Source organism: Pan paniscus, chromosome 20 (assembly GCF_029289425.2).
Source record: "Pan paniscus chromosome 20, NHGRI_mPanPan1-v2.0_pri, whole genome shotgun sequence".
NCBI classification, from domain to species: domain Eukaryota; kingdom Metazoa; phylum Chordata; class Mammalia; order Primates; family Hominidae; genus Pan; species Pan paniscus.
In genome coordinates, this window is record NC_073269.2 from 62,254,232 (window position 1) to 62,273,169 (window position 18,938).

Consider the following 18,938-nt stretch of genomic DNA (forward strand, 5'->3'; position numbering starts at 1 on the left):
GAGTTAGACAGGAGAAATAAGCATTGAGGTCTATTGCACAGCAGGGTGACTATAACTAATAATAACCTATTATTTCAAAGTTGCTAATGGAGTAGATTTTTAACATTCTCACTACAAAAATAATTAAATTGGTGAGATGATGGATGTATTAATTAGCTTGATTGATGCTTTCTATAATATACACATAAATGAAAATATTACATTGGACCCTATAAATATACACAATTATATTTTTCCAACTAACTTTTTTTAAAATTTGTATTTCAAGGAGCTGAATGGAAATAGTTAGAGCTCAGTCGTTATTGTATTCCAGTTGATGACAGCCCCAAGAGTGTGTTGGTTTTTGCTGATGACTTGGGAGGAAGTTCCTGAGCTTGGTGCAGGTGTGCTGGCCGGAAAGTTGGAAATAATCCCCCGAGTCTCTGCTGTGAAGACTGAGACATGAGACAGTGGAATCCAGGAGGCCCTACAGGTACCATTTTCCCCAGAACCATGGCTCAGCATTTGTGTCTGGCTTCTACAGGTTGGAAGACTGCTTGGCCACCCCTAGAATTTGGACTGATCTTGGCAATAATCTTCAAGGTAACGGACATCTAAAGACTCTCATACTAAGAAAAAACTCCCTGGAGAACTGTGGGGCGTATTACCTGTCCGTGGCCCAGCTGGAGAGGCTGTCGTAAGTCTCCTTTCTAGTGGCTGTGGTTGTGGTTGTGGTGGTTGTTTGGTAGATTTAGTGCTTCTGTGAGAAAAGAAGTCATAGGGAAGGTACATGTATAGGAGCAAACATAAGTCTTGTGATCGATGTAATTATATAGATAGGTCAATAAGGGTCCAGCCAAGAATGAAAGAGAAATAACATATCTACATAAAAGTACGGATTTATACCTAATATTCTATATCAAGCATAATGAGTCCTATGTATCCATCATCCTGTTTATGAAATAGAACTCATCAGTTCTGTTTTCGCCTGTCCCCACTGGTTTTATTGACCCTGCCCCCGACCCCACTGTGATGACATATTGAATCAGGTTGATCAGGCTCCTTAATTTATGTATAGTATTAATATTACTACCCGTGTATCCTTAAACAGGCATCACATCGTTTTGTGTTGCTTTGAATTTTACATAAAAGGGCCGGGCACGGTGGCTCATGCCTGTAATCCCAGCACTTTGGGAGGCCGAGGCGGGCGGATCACCTGAGGTCAGGAGTCTGAGACCAGCCTGGCCAACATGGTGAAACCCCATCTCTACTAAAAATACAAAAAGTAGCCAGGTGTGGTGGCACGCACCTATAATCCCAGCTACTCGGGAGGCTGAGGTAGGAGAATCCCTTGAACCCAGGAGACAGAGGTTGCAGTGAGCCGAGATCGCACCACTGCACTCCAGCCTGAATGACAGAGTGAGACTCGTCTCAAAAAAAAAAAAAAAGGATTTTACATAAAAGTATCACCTGTGATGTGTTTTTTTCCTGATCTATATCTTAGTGTTCATCTGTTTAGTTGCTTCAATAGTTAATTCCTCTTCACTACAGAATGATATTGATACGAAGATCCAAGAATTTAGTTATTCATTCTACTCACAGTTGAGGTTTGAGCTGTTTCTAATTGTTGGCTACACACACACACACACACACACACACACACACACACTGTGATGAACATTCTAAGAAAAGAATTGCAGGGCCTTGGTGAGTATTCATCTTCAGTTTTAGTAGGTTTGTTTCCAGAGTGTACCAATTGGCCAGAGCAATGGGTATGAAAGTGCTCCTAACTCCAGATCCTTATCCAAGTCTTATTATTATCAGTATTGTTGTTACTGATGTTGCCAATCTGTTGGGCAGGAAATGGTACCTTATGGTTTTAATTTGCATTTCCTTGATTACTAGCAACTATTTTTTTTATCATCTGACTGTTCATCTTAGTTTATCTAATTTGCATGTCTTCCCATGTATTTAATGGGTCTTTCCTTTTTTATAACTTCTGAAATTATGTCTCTTCCTCAGCCGTCTCCTTGTCTGCTATTTATTCTTTGATGGTCTCTTTCTCTTCCCTCTTAATCCCATATATTTATTTTCTATGTTTTAATTTTTTTTTTTTTGAGACAGAATCTTGCTCTGTTGCCCAGGCTAGAGTGCAGTGGTGTGATCTTGGCTCACTGCAAGCTCTGCCTCCCGGCTTCAAGTGATTCTCCTGCCTGAGCCTTCCGAGTAGCTGGGATTACAGGTGCCTGCCACCGCACTCCGCTGCTTTTTGTATTTTTAGTAGACACGGGGTTTTGCCACGTTGGCCAGGCTGGTCCTGAACTCCTGACCTCAGGTGATCCACCTGCCTCGACCTCCCAAAGTGCTGGGATTACAGATGTGAGCCACTGTACCTAGTCTTTTTTTTTCAGGTTTTAATTTTTATTTCAATAAGTTTTGGGGGAACAGGTGGTGTCTGGTTACATAAATAAGCTTTTTCATGGTGATTTCTGGGATTTTTGCGCGCCCAACATCTGAGCAGTGTACACTGTACCCAATGTGTAGTCTTTTATCCCTTGCCACCCCCCAACCTTTCCCCCAAGTCCCCAAAGTCCAGTCTGTCATTCTTATGCCTTTGTGTCCTCATAGCTTAGCTCCCACATATGAGTGAGAACATACGATGTTTGGTTTCCATTCCTGAGTTACTTCACTTAGAAAAATAGTCTCCAATTCTACCTGGGTTACTGCAAATGCCATTATTTTGTTCCTTTTTGTGGCTAAGTAGGATTCCATGGTGTGTATGTGTGTGTGTGTGTGTGTGTGTGTGTGTGTGACATTTTCTTTATCCACTTGTTGATTTATGGGCATTTGGGCTGGTTCCATATTTTCGCAACTGCAAATTGTGCTGCTATAAACATGTGTGTGTAAGTATCTTTTTCATATAATGACTTCTTTTCCTCTGGGTGGATTCCCAGTAGTGGGATCGCTGCATCAAATGGTCACTCTACTTTTAGTTCTTTAAGGAATCTCCACACTGTTTTCCACAGTGGCTGTACTAGTTTACATTTCCATCAACAGTGTAAAAGTGTTCCTTTTTCACCAACACCTTTTTTTTATTGTTTGATTATAGCCATTCTTGCAGGAGTGAGGTGGTATTGCATTGAGGTTTTGATTTGCAGTTCCCTGATACTTAGTCATGTCAAGCATTTTTCCATTTGCTTTTTGGCCGTTTGTGTATCTTTTAGGAATTGTCTATTCGTGTCCTTAGCCCACTTTTTGATGGGATTTTTTTTTCTTGCTGATTTGTTCTTTGTAGATTCTGAATATTAGTCCTTTGTCAGATGTATAGATTGTAAAGATTTTCTCCCACTCTGTGGGCTGTCTGTTAACTCTGCTGATTATTTCTTTTGCTGTGCAGAAGCTTTTTAGTCTATCAGTTTTATTGATCCACAATGCCTTCATCCCACCATTCCCACATCGAAGCTGCTGTCCTTTCCTTGAAAGCTTGGAAGTCCTGAGTGGTGATGACAGAGGTGTGAGGATGCTTCTGCATCCAGAGGGAGAGCCCTGACTGAGAGGATCACCCTTCTGTGTGAGACAAAGACCCCTCTCCATTCAGTCATCTGTGTGCTTCTCTCCCATAGGATAGAGAACTGCAACCTTACACAGCTTACTTGTGAAAGCCTTGCCTCCTGTCTCAGGCAGAGTAAGATGCTGACCCACCTGAGCTTGGCAGAAAACGCCTTGAAAGATGAAGGGGCCAAGCATATTTGGAATGCCCTGCCACACCTGAGATGTCCTCTGCAGAGGCTGGTGTAAGTCCCAGAATGTTTTCTTCTCTGAATTCCCTGGAGCAGAACAGGGTGATGAAGAGAACCTGTTATATATTCATTTATGTCACATATTTATTAAGTGCCTACTGCATGTTAGGCATGGTGCTAGCACTGAGGGGAAAAGCACAATAAAGAGGAGGGTTATTATTTCTGATTCAGAGACAAGTGATCTAGAGGCAGAGTTCTCAAACTGTGTACCAAGACACCCAGGAGTGAACTCAGAGGGACTGCAGGGTGTTTTAAATTTAAGGAATATTGACATCTATCTGTTCATCACTGTAAGAACGACTACCTCGAGGTGTAAGAATTAAAGAAAGAGGAAAGAAACACAAAAGGTGGCTTGACAGTTAAGGACAGGTTTATTTTAGAGAAAACAGACCTGAGAGGGGCTTCTGGCCGAGTTAGGTCAGAGCTACACTCTCTTATAGACTAAGAGTTTTTAAAGATTCAGGGTGGGAATATTTATCAGAGGCTTGGACTGCTTCTGTGACTCTTGGTTGTGCTTATCTGGGAGGGAGAGTTGTGTGTCTGTTCCCATACATCCTTCTGCAGCTGCAGGCATATCCCCTGAGTCTGCTTTTAGCTTCCCTATCTTAGTGCACCTGAAGGGAAAGGAATGTGCTATTAAGGCTCACTGTTTTGGGAGGCCTGTAATCCCAGCACTTTGGGAGTCCGAGGCGGGAGGATCACGAGGTCAGGAGATCGAGACCACAGTGAAACCCCGTCTCTACTAAAAATACAAAAAATTAGCTGGGCACAGTGGCAGGTGCCTGTAGTCCCAGCTACTCAGGAGGCTGAGGCAGGAGAATGGCGTGAACCCGGGAGGCAGAGCTTACAGTGAGCCGAGATCGCACCACTGCACTCCAGCCTGGGCGACAGCGTGAGACTCTGTCTCAAAAAAAAAGAAAAAAGAAAAAGAAAAAAGGTCCACTGTTTTACTGGGGCTCATGGCATGAATGTGAAGTTTGGCAGTTACCCGAGAGACTTTCCCCCCACCTCCCTCTGTGCCAGAGCTGTCTTATCTGTGTTTTACTGTCTGTTCTTTCTGGCTGCTTGTAATTAGGAGAGAAATGATTTCCTTGAAATGCATGAGGTTAGAAAGGGAGCTGGAACTTAAAGTGGCAGTGTCTGTCCGAGATCACGGTGCTCCTGCTCTGTCACGAGGTAGTTCATTTTCACAGCTTGAAATCAGCCATGGCAGAAGTGTTTGCACCATGGAAACTGGCAATCACTACACATGAGGGCTTTTGTTTGTTTGCTCTAGAGAGCTGGTTTACTAGGACATCACCGAACCATAACCATCGAATCCCCTCTTTATTTCTTGTCTCACATGAGAATATGAGCTGCTAAAAGGCAGGGGCTCTGCCTGAGTGAATTCCCATCCCCTAATTCAATGCCCCAAGCATAGTAACTCTCAGCAAATGTTTGTGAAAGGCAAGAGGTGGTGCAAAATACCCCCTGAAACACTGATACTGTTAGTTCTCCAAAAAGAAGCAGGGAACGGTGCCACTGCTTTGGAAAGCAGCTTTGGCATTCCTCAAAAGGTGAAGCACAGACTTAATCCGTGAGCCATCAGTCCTGCTTGTAGGTGTATCCACAAAAGAAATAAAAACCCACCTCCACATGAAAACCTGCACACAGTTCACAGCAGCATTATTCATAGTACTCATAACACCCAAGATCTGGAAACAACCTGTGTCTGTGCCCTGATGACGGCATAAAGAAAGTATGGTGTATTCACGCAATGGAATGTTATTTAATTGTTAAATGAAATACTGATTCATGCTACAGCATGGACGAATCTTCAAAATATTATGGTAGATAAAAGAAGGTAAATGCAAAAAGTCACATATTACATGATTCCATTTAAATGACATGCCAAAAATAGGCAAATCCAGAAAAAGAAAGCAAATTAGTGGTGTTAGGGTTGGGGTGGGTTGGGGGAGGAAGTGAGAAGTGGCTTCTAAAGTATCCAGGGTTTTCCTTGGGGGTGACAAAAATATTCTAAACCGAATTTACACAAATATTCTAAAATTGTGGTGATGATCGTACAACTTTATAAATAGACTGAAAACCAATATTTGGTACACTTTAAGTGGGTGAATTGTGTGGTATATTCATTGCATCTTGGTTACGCCATTATGCAAAAACAAAAAACAAACAAAAAACAAACAAACAAAACAAACAAATAAAAACAGAACCCAAAAACAAAGAAGTAAAACCTAAGGGTGTTTTCGTTGTTGTTTTTGTTTGTTTGTTTGTTTTTTAACCTGTGTTTCTTTGCAGGCTGAGAAAGTGTGACTTGACCTTTAATTGCTGTCAGGATATGATCTCTGCGCTCTGTAAAAATAAAACCCTGAAAAGTCTTGACCTGAGTTTTAATAGCCTGAAGGATGATGGGGTGATCCTGCTGTGTGAGGCCCTGAAGAACCCTGACTGTACATTACAGATCCTGGAGTAAGTGGCCCCTCGTCTCCTCCTGTGAGTCCAGGAGAATTGTATATAAGCGTCTCTCAGGATGGAATATATAACAGGAAAGGGCTGTCTTCTTAAGTTTCTGGATTGTTCCCTCCATTGAATTGGAGAACTGGGAAGCTTCTGAGCCGTGGTTCTCAAAGTGTGGATCAGCAGCAGTTTCGCCTGGGCAGGACACACACAAATTTTGGGGCCCCACTTCGGACCTAGGGAACCAGAAACTCTGAGGGTGGGATGCAGCAATCTGTGTTAACAATTGTTTTAGAAAATATTCTTCCAGTTGAATAAAAGATAACAAAGAGTTTGTCAATTTTAGACTGATATCTGAGATGACTGGTCTTCTGAAATTGAATTTTACACTTAGGAGATATATATACACACATATATGTATATAAAGATACATATATACATATATACGTATATAAAGATGTATCTAAAGATACAGATATATGCATATATATGTATATAAAGATACATATGGCCAGGCGCGGTAGCTCACGCCTATAATCCCAGCACTTTGGGAGGCTGAGGGGGGCGGATCATGAGATCAGGAGATCGAGACTATCCTGGCTAACACGGTGAAACCATGTCTGTACTAAAAATACAAAAAATCAGCTGGGCGTGGTGGCGGGCACCTGTAGTCCCAGCTAATTGGGAGGCTGAGGCAGGAGAATGGTGTGAACCTGGGAAGCGGAGCTTGCAGTGAGCCGAGATCACACCACTGTACTCCAGCCTGGGCCACAGAGTGAGACTCTGTCTCAAAAAAAAAAAAAAAAAGATACATATATACATATATATGTATATAAAGATACATAAGATACATATATATGTATATACGTATATAAAGATACATAAGATAGGTATATACATATATAAAGATACATAAGATACATATATACATATATACATATATAAAGATACATAAGATACATATATACGTATATATGTAAAGATACATAAGATATCTGCATATGTGTACACATATGTACAGACACATATATACTTATTTTATAAATATTTATATGTAGATACTTATTTTATATATTATACATATAAGTAATATATTATTTATATATAAGTATATATAAATAGATAAAATAAATATGAATATATTATATGTAAATATATGTAAATATACAATATATTATACATTATATACTTACATATTATGTTGTATATTATATATTTATATATACATAATTTATATTATATAAATATATGTATTATATATTTATATATAATATTAAAATATATATTAATTATTTTAATATATTTATATATGAAAATATATAATGTATATATTTCCCTGTTTTTTGTGGTCTCTTTGCTAACATGTATAGCAGCCAGTGATATAAAAGCATTCGTTCTGTTTTTAATTCTTTGGTTACCTTAAGTATTTGGAAAAGACTTGTAAACATCTCCTCTCATGATCAAAAAATGAATCTAATTTTACCTCTTTCAATCCAAATTTTTTGCTCTCCATTAGCATAGTCTTGGTATTTAATCTAGCTCATTTAAATTATTGTCTTGTAGAACATCTTTCATTTCCAGGATTAGTTTGGATAATGGTGTTCATTTTTGTTGATGATTTGCTTCTCAAATGAAATTCAGTATGAATTCACTGCCAGTCATGATTCTTTGATGCCTCAAATCTAGTTTGGGTTTTAAATGTTGATTTATCTCTTAGATTGAGTGAAATATATTTTCAGGTAGAAAAGAACTTTCTATACTTGAAAGTGTTTATGCAGTATTTTCTAAGCCTTTGCTTGTATGAGATGATTATTATTTTTTTCAGATCACAAAATTAATTTTATGTTTCCAGTATACCTGTGGGGCTAACAAGACAATTATCTGCTTTGGGTCCTTTTCATCCACCTGTCCCCTTTGGGTTTGCTGTTTAATTTTTTTTAAATTTTTTTATTATACTTTCAGTTTTAGAGGGGGGAGGGATAGCATTTGGAGATATACCTAATGTTAAATGGTGAGTTACTGAGATTATTTTTTTAATCTAGTTTTGGCCATGAGCAGTAACTTGGCTCAGTGTAAAATTCATGGACCCTATCTGTCTTAGTCTGTTTTCTGCTGCTTATAACAGAATACCTGAAATTGCATGACGTATATAGAAAAGGACTGTGGAGGCTGAGAAGTCCAAGGTGGAGGGGCTGCATCTGGTGAGAGCCTTAGTGCTGGGGGGATTCTCGGCAGGGTCACTAGTGAGTCACTGAGCATGCTGTATACTGGCTCAGATCTCTTTCCCTCTTCTTATACAGCCACCCATCCCACTCCCATGATAACCCGTTAACCCATTAATCTAATAATCCATGAATTTTACTCTTCATTCAAGGACTTTTATGGGCCGGCATCATATTTATGATACACGGCACCTCTTTGAGACATGGTCACTTATTTGTAGATGTGCCTCCCCAACTTTTCAGTGAGTACTGTGTGGGAGGGCAAAGTGACTTACTTATAGAAGGATTTGAGCTGGGTGTGGTGGCGTGTGCCTACAGTCCCAGCTGCTAGGGAGGCTACTAGGTAGTAGGATTGCTTGAGCCAAGGAATTTGAAGCTACAGTGAGTCAGGGTCACACCACTGCACTCCAGCCTGGGCAACAGAGTGAGACTCAGTCTCCAAAAAAAATTTTTTTAAAAAAGATCCAAACACCTGGCCCATTAGGACAATAAAACCGTGCTATTTGAATACATGTATTTTGTTACCTGTCTCCTCCCTCAATACCCTGCCCAGTCAACTGTGAGTTACAGGGAGGCAAGGATGGTGTGTGTTGCTCACTCTTGTGTCAAAAATGTCCTCTAGGTGGAATCAAATATCCTTTGAATGAATGAAGATAAGTAGGTACAAGCCATTTTCGAAAGATATACTTGGCTCATAAATTCTTAGAGTGAGGAATACTATAGCCTGCTCTGAAATCACCAAAAGGACACAAAGAAACTGATTGACTACAGGTGAATAGACCATAGTTGGAACAACATTACGCATTCCTGTCAGTGTGATTTCTTGGCTGTAAGCCGTCACACCAGCTGAGCTCTCAGATGAGTTGTGATGACTTCTCTGCTGTCTGTTTCTGTGTCACAGGCTGGAAAACTGCCTGTTCACCTCCATTTGCTGCCAGGCCATGGCTTCCGTGCTCCGCAAAAACCAACATCTGAGACATCTGGACTTGAGTAAGAATGCGATTGGAGTCTATGGTATTCTGACCTTGTGCGAGGCCTTCTCAAGCCAAAAGAAGAGAGAAGAGGTCATTTTGTAAGTCTCCACCGGGTTTCCTGTGCAAAACCTACCACACAAGAGAAGCTCCTTGTAAAACGTGAGATGCTGGGCTGGGTGTAGTGGTGCATGCCTGTAATCCCAGCACTTTGGGAGACTGAGACAGGCAGATTGCTTGAGTCTGGAGTTCAGACCAGCCTGGGCAACATTGCAAAACCCTGTCTTCCACTAAAAAATAGAAAAATTAACTAGGCATGGTGGTGCATGCCTGTAGTCCCAGCTACTCAGGAGGCTGAGGTGAGAGGATCACTTGGGCCCAGGAGGTTGAGGCTACAGTGAGCCATGATCACACCACTGCACTCCAGCCTGGGCAACAGAGTGAGACCCTGTCTCTTAAAATAGAAAGTGAGATTGTGGACCTGGAATGCTATTGTTTCAGGTGTTGCTACCATTCTGCTTTTGTTTCCTGGGGATTTATATTTCCCTTAATGTAGCTGTTCAAACCCCCAACTCCCACTTTTACCTAAAGGAACCATTAACTGGGATTCTCCTATCTGATATCTTCTTTCTTGTCTTTGTCTTCTCTTTTCTTCATTTCTTCACCTTTTCTTCCTGAACAGCTGAGTTTGTTGTTATCACTTACCAGCTATATAGCCATGAACAAGTTAATCTTTCTGAGCCTCAATTTGCTAATCTATAAAATTGGGATGGTGTCTTCTCCCATGGAGATTTTATGATGACTGAAAGAAAAGTCACACATACGGCACTTAACACAGTGCCTAACACATGTTCTCAACCAGTGGTGGGTTCTGGGTGAAAGATACAATTTTTCCTGGTGTATGAGTTGTCTATTGCTATGGAGTGAATTACCTCAACGCTTAGTAACTTAAAGCCACATAAAGGCGTATTGTCTTACACAATTTCTGAGGGTCGGAAATACGACAGCGATGTAACTGGGAGGTTCTAGCTCATGGTATCTCCCGAGGTCTCAGTTGAGCCACTGGCTGGGGTTTGATGAGGGCTGTTGAATCTGCTTCCAGGCTCACTTGTGTGGCTGTGGGCAGGGGGGGCCTCAGTTGTTCTCCAGGGAGTTGCTCATGACATTGCACCTGGCTTCCTCCAGAATGACAGGCTGAGAGAGGCAGAGGCAGAGGGAGACGGTGGCAGAGAGAGATGACTGACAGCTCAAAACAGAGCCACAGTCTTTTATTACTTAATCTTGAAAGTGGCGTCCCATCACGTCTGCCTTGTTTTATTGGCCACAGTCCAGCCCTGGTCCAGTGAGAGAGGGAGCCATCCAAGAGTGTGATTCGTAGGAGGAGGGATCATGGGGGCTGTCTTGGTTGAACCCCAAGGCACTTTGAATTCATTCCTGAGCTCCTAAGAGTGCTCCTATTCGTCTTGACCTACTGCATGGGGCCATGGTGGTCTCCTAGGTGGTAAATTTCTGTTCTAGAGGTTCTGTCTCTTTGTTTTGGGGCTGCAAAAGAAAACCAAATGTAAGAAAACAAAACCTTGTTTTTATCCTTCCCAGGGAGAAGAAAGACAGCAATGAAGTGGATATGCTGGCAATACTGGAGGGCCCTGTAGTGGAAGGAGACTTCCTGAAGATAATACAGGACTGGAATTCTTAGTGCTGTGATGAAGCAATAGAGATGAATCGATCTGGACCCTCTGGTGACTGATCTGGTGGCCCTCTGGGTATTTTTTTTTTTTCCTAATGAGAAATTGGGAAACAGTTGCCTATTTTGTGGGCCGTCCTGACTCTGGAATGGCTCCATTCGTTCTGGGAACTGGTGTAGGGCATGACCTCCAAATAGCTCCATCAATGTTACGGAGTGTCATGTGTTAACACATAGATTAGTCACTGCATTGGGGGCACCAAGGTAAGGTGAGTTCCAACCCACATCTACTCCTGGCTACCAGAATGTCTTTGAATATGTCATGTAAACATCTCTTGGAGATATGTCTGCATATCTTCAAGGGTATTAGAAAAATTTAATTAAAAATATGCATGAATGCAATTTGAAATTTTTTAGAGTGTGATTTATTTACCAATAGACTGGTCCATCAACTGTTAAGGAAGAAACCTGTTCTTAACGTGTCTGGGGAAAGTGTGCACAAGGAACTTCTAAGGAAGATAATAAATGTAGCAAGTACTGGAAAAAGGAAATCACCTCACGTTTAAGGAGCTCTAAAAATGAAGTGTAACTCTTAACTTTTTAAGGTCCTAACTAACTACTACATTCTTAAATTAGTTATGGCAGCATTTAAAACTCAAAGATCTAGAAAGCAATCACAATGGTTTTTTTTTCCCTTCTGAAACAGCCATCTTTTTACAACGTAATGATCAGGTATCATCCAGGTTGGTTTCTCTTGTTTTTTGTTTTTTTTTTGAGATGGAGTCTCACTCTGTCACCACGCTGGAGTGCAGTGGTGTAATCTCGGTTCACTGCAACCTCCACCTCCTAGCTTCAAGTGATTCTCCTGCCTCAGCCTCCTGAGTAACTGGGACTACAGGTGCGCACCACCACTCCCGGCTAATTTTTTTGTATTTTTAGCAGAGACGGGGTTTCACCATGTTGGCCAGGATGGTCTTGATCTCTTGACCTCGTGATTTGCCTGCCTTGGCCTCCCAAAGTGCTGGGATTACAGGTGTGAGCCACTATGCCCGGCCGAGGTTGATTTCTTAATTCTGAAGAAATTTTATTTCAAAAGCCAGAGCAGTTGGGGTCTTCAACCTCCACCCTAGCAATCCCACTGCTAGGTATGTACCCCAAAGAAATCAGCAAATCAGAGAGATATCTGCACTTCCATGTTTATTGCAGCACTATTCACAATAGCCAAGATTTGGAAGCACCTAAGTGTCCATCAACAGATGAATGGATAAAGAAAATGTGGTACTTACGCACAATGGAGTACCATTCAGCCATGAAAAAGAAACTTAAGTGTAGAAACAATGGTATCATAGAAACAGCACACTGGTGCTCAGGTATTGTTTTCTAAGTACCGTTCCTCATTAAAGGAACCAAGAATCTTCAGAGAAAGAGCTGACTCCACAGTTGGTGCTGGGAATGTACAGAATGGGCTTGGAACATCTTGTGCCAGAAGTAAGACAATGCTCAGAGAACAATGGGGGCCAGGCCAGTGGCTTGCACCTGTAATCTCAGCACTGTGGGAGGTTAAGGTGGAGAGTTGCTTGAGCCCAAGAGTTAGCGACCAGCCTGGGCAACATAGAGAGTCCCCATCTACATTAAAAAATGTTTTACAAATCACCTGGGCATGATGGCGCATGCTTGTGGTCCCAGCTATTTGGGGGGCTGAAGTGGGAAGATCACTTGAGCCCAGAATCTCAAGGCTGCAGTGAGCCATGATGCATCACTGCACTCCAGCCTGGGCAACAGAGTGAGACCCTGTCTCTGAAAAATAATAATAATAATGGGGACATAGCAATAGGAACAAGGAGCCTGATTGAATGAGTTCCCACCGGCCAAATCTGGAATAATTTAATCATCAAACCAAATAATGGTAGAAATGTGGATGACAGTCGTGAGACCTTGGTTCCTGTCTTCATTTAAAAGAATTTAAACAACAGATACACCGCAAAGGAGACGCAGCATAGGGCAATTGCAAAAGAAAAAGAATATTTTGAAAGTAGGCCAGGTGCGGTGGCTCACTCCTGTAATCCCAGCATTTTGGGAAGCTGAGGCAGGTGGATCATCTGAGGTCAGGAGTTCGAGACCAGCCTGGCCAACGTGGTAAAACCCCATCTCTACTAAAAATACAAAAATTAGCCGGGCGTGGTGGTGCATGCCTGTAGTCACAGGTACTCGGGAGGCTGAGGCAGGAGAATCACTTGAACCCAGGAGGTGGAGGTTGCAGTGAGCCAAGACTGTGCCACTGCACTACAGCCTGGGTGACAGAATGAGACTCCATCTCAAAAAATAATAATAAAAAAAAGCAAATAAATGAATGACGAAATGTGGTGTTAGAGAAACCATCAGAAGGTGCTGAAACCAGTAGATGGAGACTCGATGTACTCACATGAGTCTTTAAGGTTCTCCCCAGAAACTACATGTGAATTACAAAGTAAGAGTAGTGGGAAAACAGGGTACATGGTGCCTTAGCCAAGTACTCAAAGTTAACATCACCAATAAGAAGACAAATGGATATCATGTGCCTGTGGATGGAACGTGCTGAGATAAACACGGCAGGGCCTCAGTGACATGACACAACAAGAACACAAAGTTGGCAGGAACTATTTCAGATTCAGGAAGACCAACCTAGTAGATGCAAAAAAAAAAAAAAGATAAAATTCAACATCAATTTGCAATTTTTAAAAAACACTTGGCAAACTTGGAACCGATGGTGACTTATTTAATTTGAGGAAGGGCTTCTAAAAAATTACTGCTAACATGCTTATTGTTAATTTAATCTAATATTTCACTATTTGTGAAAATTCTTTCCCTAAGATAAAAATGAGAGCAAAAAACCCAACCACTATTACAACTTTTATTTAACTTTGCACTGGAGGTCCTAGTCAGTGTAACAGGGCAACAAGAGGAATAATAAACACAACATTATAAAGATGGAAATAAAACTGTCATTTTTCACAAACAATGTGATTACATACATAGAACAAGAACTAATAATCCTGGTAAACCCTGGGGATTAAAAAATAATAATTAAAAAGTGAATTAGTAAGATCCCACACACAACAACTCGATATATGAAAATAAAATGTATTACTATGTACTATTAAGCAGTTTTTAAAAGCATAAAATTTCTTTTATACTGGTGTCAATAATCTCAAATAGGAATAAACAATAACAGTTGTGGCCGGGCGCAGTGGCTCACGCCTGTAATCCCAGCACTTTGGGAGGCCGAAGCGGGGGGATCACCTGAGGTCAGGAATTTGAGACCGGCCTGGCCAACATGGAGAAACCCCGTCTCTACTAAAAATACAAAATTAGCCAGGCGTGGTGGTGCATGCCTGTGGTCCCAGCTACTTTTGAGGCTGAGGCAGGAGAATCCCTTAAACCTAGGAGGTGGAGGTTGTGTTGAGCCGAGATCGCGCCATTGCACTCCAGCCTGGGCAACAAGAGCAAAACACTGTCTCCAAAAAAAAAAAAAAAAAAAAAACAGTTGTGCCATGGCCAGGCCCAGTGGCTCACGCCTGTAATCCCACCCCTTTAGGGGAGGCCAAGTGGGGAGGATCACTTCAGCCCAGGAGTTCGAGGCTGCAGTAAGCCGTGCTTGCACCACTGCACTCCAGCCTGGGCAACAGAGTGAGACCCTGTCTCAAAAGAAAAAATTAAAGAATACCTAATAAATGGAGAAATATACAAACTTCATGAATGGGAACACTGTCTTTCAAAGATGACAATTTTCCTTGGCTGTATTCATAAAGTTATTGCAATTACCATAAAATTCCCAAAGTACTCTACTGGAAATTTACAAGCAAATTCTAAAGTATATGAAGAAATGTGGCCAAGCGCGGTGGCTCACGCCTGTAATCCCAACACTTTGGGAGGCCCAGGTGGGCGGATCACAAGGTCAGGAGTTCGAGACCAGCCTGACCAATATGGTGAAACCCCGTCTCTACTAAAGATACAAAAAATTAGCCAGGCGTGGTGGCACACACCTGTAATCCCAGCTACTAGGGAGGTGGAGGCAGGAGAATCGCTTGAACTGGGGAGGCGGAGGTTGCAGTGAGCTGAGATCATGCCATTGCACTCCAGCCCAGGTGACAGTGTGAGACTCTGTCTCAAAAAAAAAAAGAAAAAAGAAAAAGAAAAAAAAGAAATGCAAAGAGTTCAGGATAACTAGCACAGTATGGTATTTTCCATACATTTAATTAGAGATTGGAGAAATATACTAGGGAAACAGAATAGAGTCCAGAACAGAAGGGCATAAACATGACCACGTGACTTCTGACAAGCTGACATTACAAAAGACTAGGGATAGAGTGGTATTTTAACACATGGTGCTAAATTGATTGTTCCTACATAGAAGAAAAAAATCTGAATTCCTACCTCATACCATATACAAAATTAATTCCAAGTATAGTATAAATCTAAATATGAAAGGAAAGACACTACACTTTCTAAAAGTTAACTAATCAGAAGACCTTCATGACCTAAGGAGAGACGATAAATTTTAAAATGCATTCACCATAAATTCTTCAAATGGAATTTTCAAACACATTTGGCCAGGCACACTGGCTCATGCCTGTAATCCCAGCACTTTGGGAGGCCGAGGCGGGTGGATCACCTGAGGTCAGGAGTTCGAGATCAGTTTGGCCAACATAGTGAAACCCCATCTCTATTAAAAATTTGAAAATTAGCCGGGCATGGTGGTGCACACCTGTAGTCCCAGCTTCTCAGGAGGCTGAGGCAGGAGAATTCTTTGAACCCAGGAGGCGGAGTTTGCACTGAGTGCTCCAGCCTGGGTCACAGAGCAAGACTCCACATCAAAAAAAACTAAAAATAAATACATGGGACTTTATCAAAAGTATAAACTTCTGTTTCAAGATTACTAAGAGAGTACATTTCAAGTGTTCTCACCACAAAAAAATAAGTATTCAAGGCAATGGATGTGTTTGTTAGCTTGATTTAATCATTTGACATTGTATACATAGAAGATCACACTGGACCCCAGGAAAATATACAATTATAATTTGTCAATACACAAAAAGTTAAAAAATGCCAAGTGCAACTTCCGGATTATGTAAAATAAGGGCACCCAACACACACACACACTCACACACACACTCTATCATACACAGTCTCTCACACACACACACTCTCTGTCTCACACACACTGTCTCTCTCACACCCACTCTCACACACAGTCTCACACACATTCTCTCACACACATACACACTGTCTCTGTCTCACACATTCTCTCTCTCACACACACATGCACTCTCTCTCTCTCACACACACTCACACACACACACACACACACACTAATTGCTTCAGGACAGCCAGCTGAAGGCTGTGAGCATCTGGGCGCCCTCAGCACAGGTGTGTGGGGGTAAAGGCAGCCTCTTGCCAGCAGCAGCACCTGTAAGTGGTGCACACAGGTGCAGAAAAGTGCCTGTTCCCTGGGGCTGGTGGTTCAGAGCCGGTTGCAGCCAATGAGCAGCAGCAACATCACTGGCTCAGCGCTCCCCAGGAACTATCGCCACGTGGGCGTGGAGCTGGGCGTGGCCTTCTTTTTTCCGTGATTGCCAGCTGGCCCAGAGCTGGACCTGCTCTTGGAGGTGAGGTGGGAAGCTGGTGAGTATTCCTCCTGTCTTGCTCTCTGCCCTTCCCGCTTTTCTTCTCCACTGCTGATTAGAACCCGCATATTGAGCTTACTAGGTGCCCCCACCCTCTCCCTTCTGGCTGCTCAAAGCCCAGGACCAGAGGATTCCTTGAAAGAACAAAGTCCAGTTACCCCATTTTGCTGAAAAGATCTTTCTCTAAAACCTCATATTTACTTGGGGTATTTAGGTAAGTCTCTCGTCCTTTTCAGACATTCGGTCTGAAATACTGTACAGAGGGCTGGGTGCAGTGGCTCACGCCTATAATCCCAGCACTTTGGGAGGCCGAGGCAGGTGGATCATCTGAGGTCAGGAGTTCAAGACCAGCCTGGCCAACACGGTGAAATCCTTATCTCTAATAAAAGTACAAAAATGAGCTGGGCGTGGTGGCATGTGCCTATAATCCCACCTTCTAGGGAGGCTGAGACAGGAGAATCGCTTTAACCCAGGAGGCAGAGGTTGCAGTGAGCCAAGGTCACGCCACTGCACTCCAGCGTGGGTGACCGAGTGAGGCTTCGTCTCAAAAATTAAGTACAGAGTAGGGGGTACTGCAACTTGAATGTCAGGATTAGCTAATGTCTGGTCTGCATTTGGTAGGAGTCCAGAGGGTGTTTTGGTGCTAATTGTGCAAATACTATGGTTAACTGTAACTTAGTTATTGAAATGCCATATAATTCTGATGGTGTTTGTCCTGTTTACCAAGGGAGGAAGCTGAGCCCCAGATAAGTTAAATGGCTTGCCTGGGGTAGAAAGCAGCAAATCATTCAAAGCTGGGTCTGAGACTACAAGCCCTATAATCTTAACTGCTGCTTTCTAATCATTCAGGACACCTGGGTAGAAAGGTGAGGTGGGAGGGGTACGGTCTGTAGAAAAAGCATAGAGACAAAATGCAAGCTTAGGGAAGTCACTCATCCTCAGAAAATGACCTCAACCAGCAGCCTTCCTTTACCTCCCTCCAGCTGTATTCCTGCCTGGACTCAAATAACTAGCTTCTCCCCAACTCCTCACCCACCCGACTTCACGGGAAAAAGTGACTGCCTATCCCAGATTAATCCTTACGCCGTCCAGTCATCTTTCTCTGGGGCTTGATTGATCAGTTCCCACTCTGTGACGACTGGCAAATACCGGGCGTTATCATCCTGTATGCATTAACGTACTTTCCCCTGAAACAGAGCAACCCAGTCAGCACCACAGAACCTCAGCTTTGAACCCTGGAGTGAGGACGGTGATGCCCTTTGTATATTAATATGCTATGTAAGGCTGGGCGTGGTGGCTCACGCCTGTAACCCAGCACTATGGGAGGTCGAGGTGGGCAGATTACCTGAGGTCAGGAGTTCCAGACCAGCCTGGCCAACATGGTGAAACCCCACCTCTACTAAAAAAAAAATACAAAAAATTAGGCGTGATGGTGGGCTCCTGTAATCCCAGCTGCTCGGGAGGCTGAGGCAGGAGAATCACTTGAATCTAGGAGGCAGAGTTTGCAGTGAGCTGAGATCACGCCATTGCACTCCAGCCTGGGCGACAGAGCAAGACTCTGTCTCAAGAAGAAAAAAAAAATACATATACACATAAATATATATATGTGTATGTATATATGCTATATAAAGCTTAAATGAAATGCTTTGAGTCACCTAAGACAGGATATAGACAAAGTCTTCATCGTCTTCTTGCTTCTTCTACCTTTATTTATTCTCAGCTCTGAATGTATGAACCTGCTCAATCACCTCATCTTAAAATCACTGTCCCTAGGCCATACTCATTTCCTTACCCACCCCTGAGGCTTTTGTTGGTTTTTACAGCCCTGGTTCACGTCTTGGTCCTCCAGCCCCTTTAAAGGATTGTGTAGAGCGGTAAGGGAAATGTTTAATTCAAATTACGTGTATATAGAAGTGTTTAGATATGACAGTCCGAAATTCGTTCTTTCTCAAATAATCTTCCTTCTTAATTTCATTGCCTAAGTTGAGAGTCTTTGTCTTCTGTGTTTTGCTTTCAATTTCCATGTATCCAGGTGGTTTATGTTAACTCAGAAGGGGGAGAAAAACCTAGAAAATCTTAATTGTTCTGTGGTCAGGATGTAAGCTTTTAAACGTGTGCTCAGAAATAAGTATTTTTCCATTTACCTATAGTCAATATTGTCC

At 42.2% G+C, this 18,938-nt stretch overlaps 1 protein-coding gene across 2 annotated transcripts in view; it reads left to right on the forward strand.

Annotated features, from left to right (window-relative positions):
- Positions 1-18,549, forward strand: part of NLRP8 (NLR family pyrin domain containing 8) — a 40,741-nt gene extending 22,192 nt beyond the window's left edge. The window contains exons 6-10 of one of the 2 annotated variants that reach the window (XM_003809863.5): positions 524-676; positions 3,603-3,773; positions 6,078-6,248; positions 9,360-9,530; positions 17,760-18,549. In XM_003809863.5, coding sequence (XP_003809911.3) covers positions 524-676; positions 3,603-3,773; positions 6,078-6,248; positions 9,360-9,530; positions 17,760-17,889 — 796 coding nt within the window. In that variant the 3' untranslated portion in view covers positions 17,890-18,549. The remainder of the gene's footprint in view (positions 1-523; positions 677-3,602; positions 3,774-6,077; positions 6,249-9,359; positions 9,531-17,759) is intronic. The other variant, XM_024926732.5, reaches the window with a different exon arrangement.
- Positions 18,550-18,938: the final 389 nt, after the last annotated feature.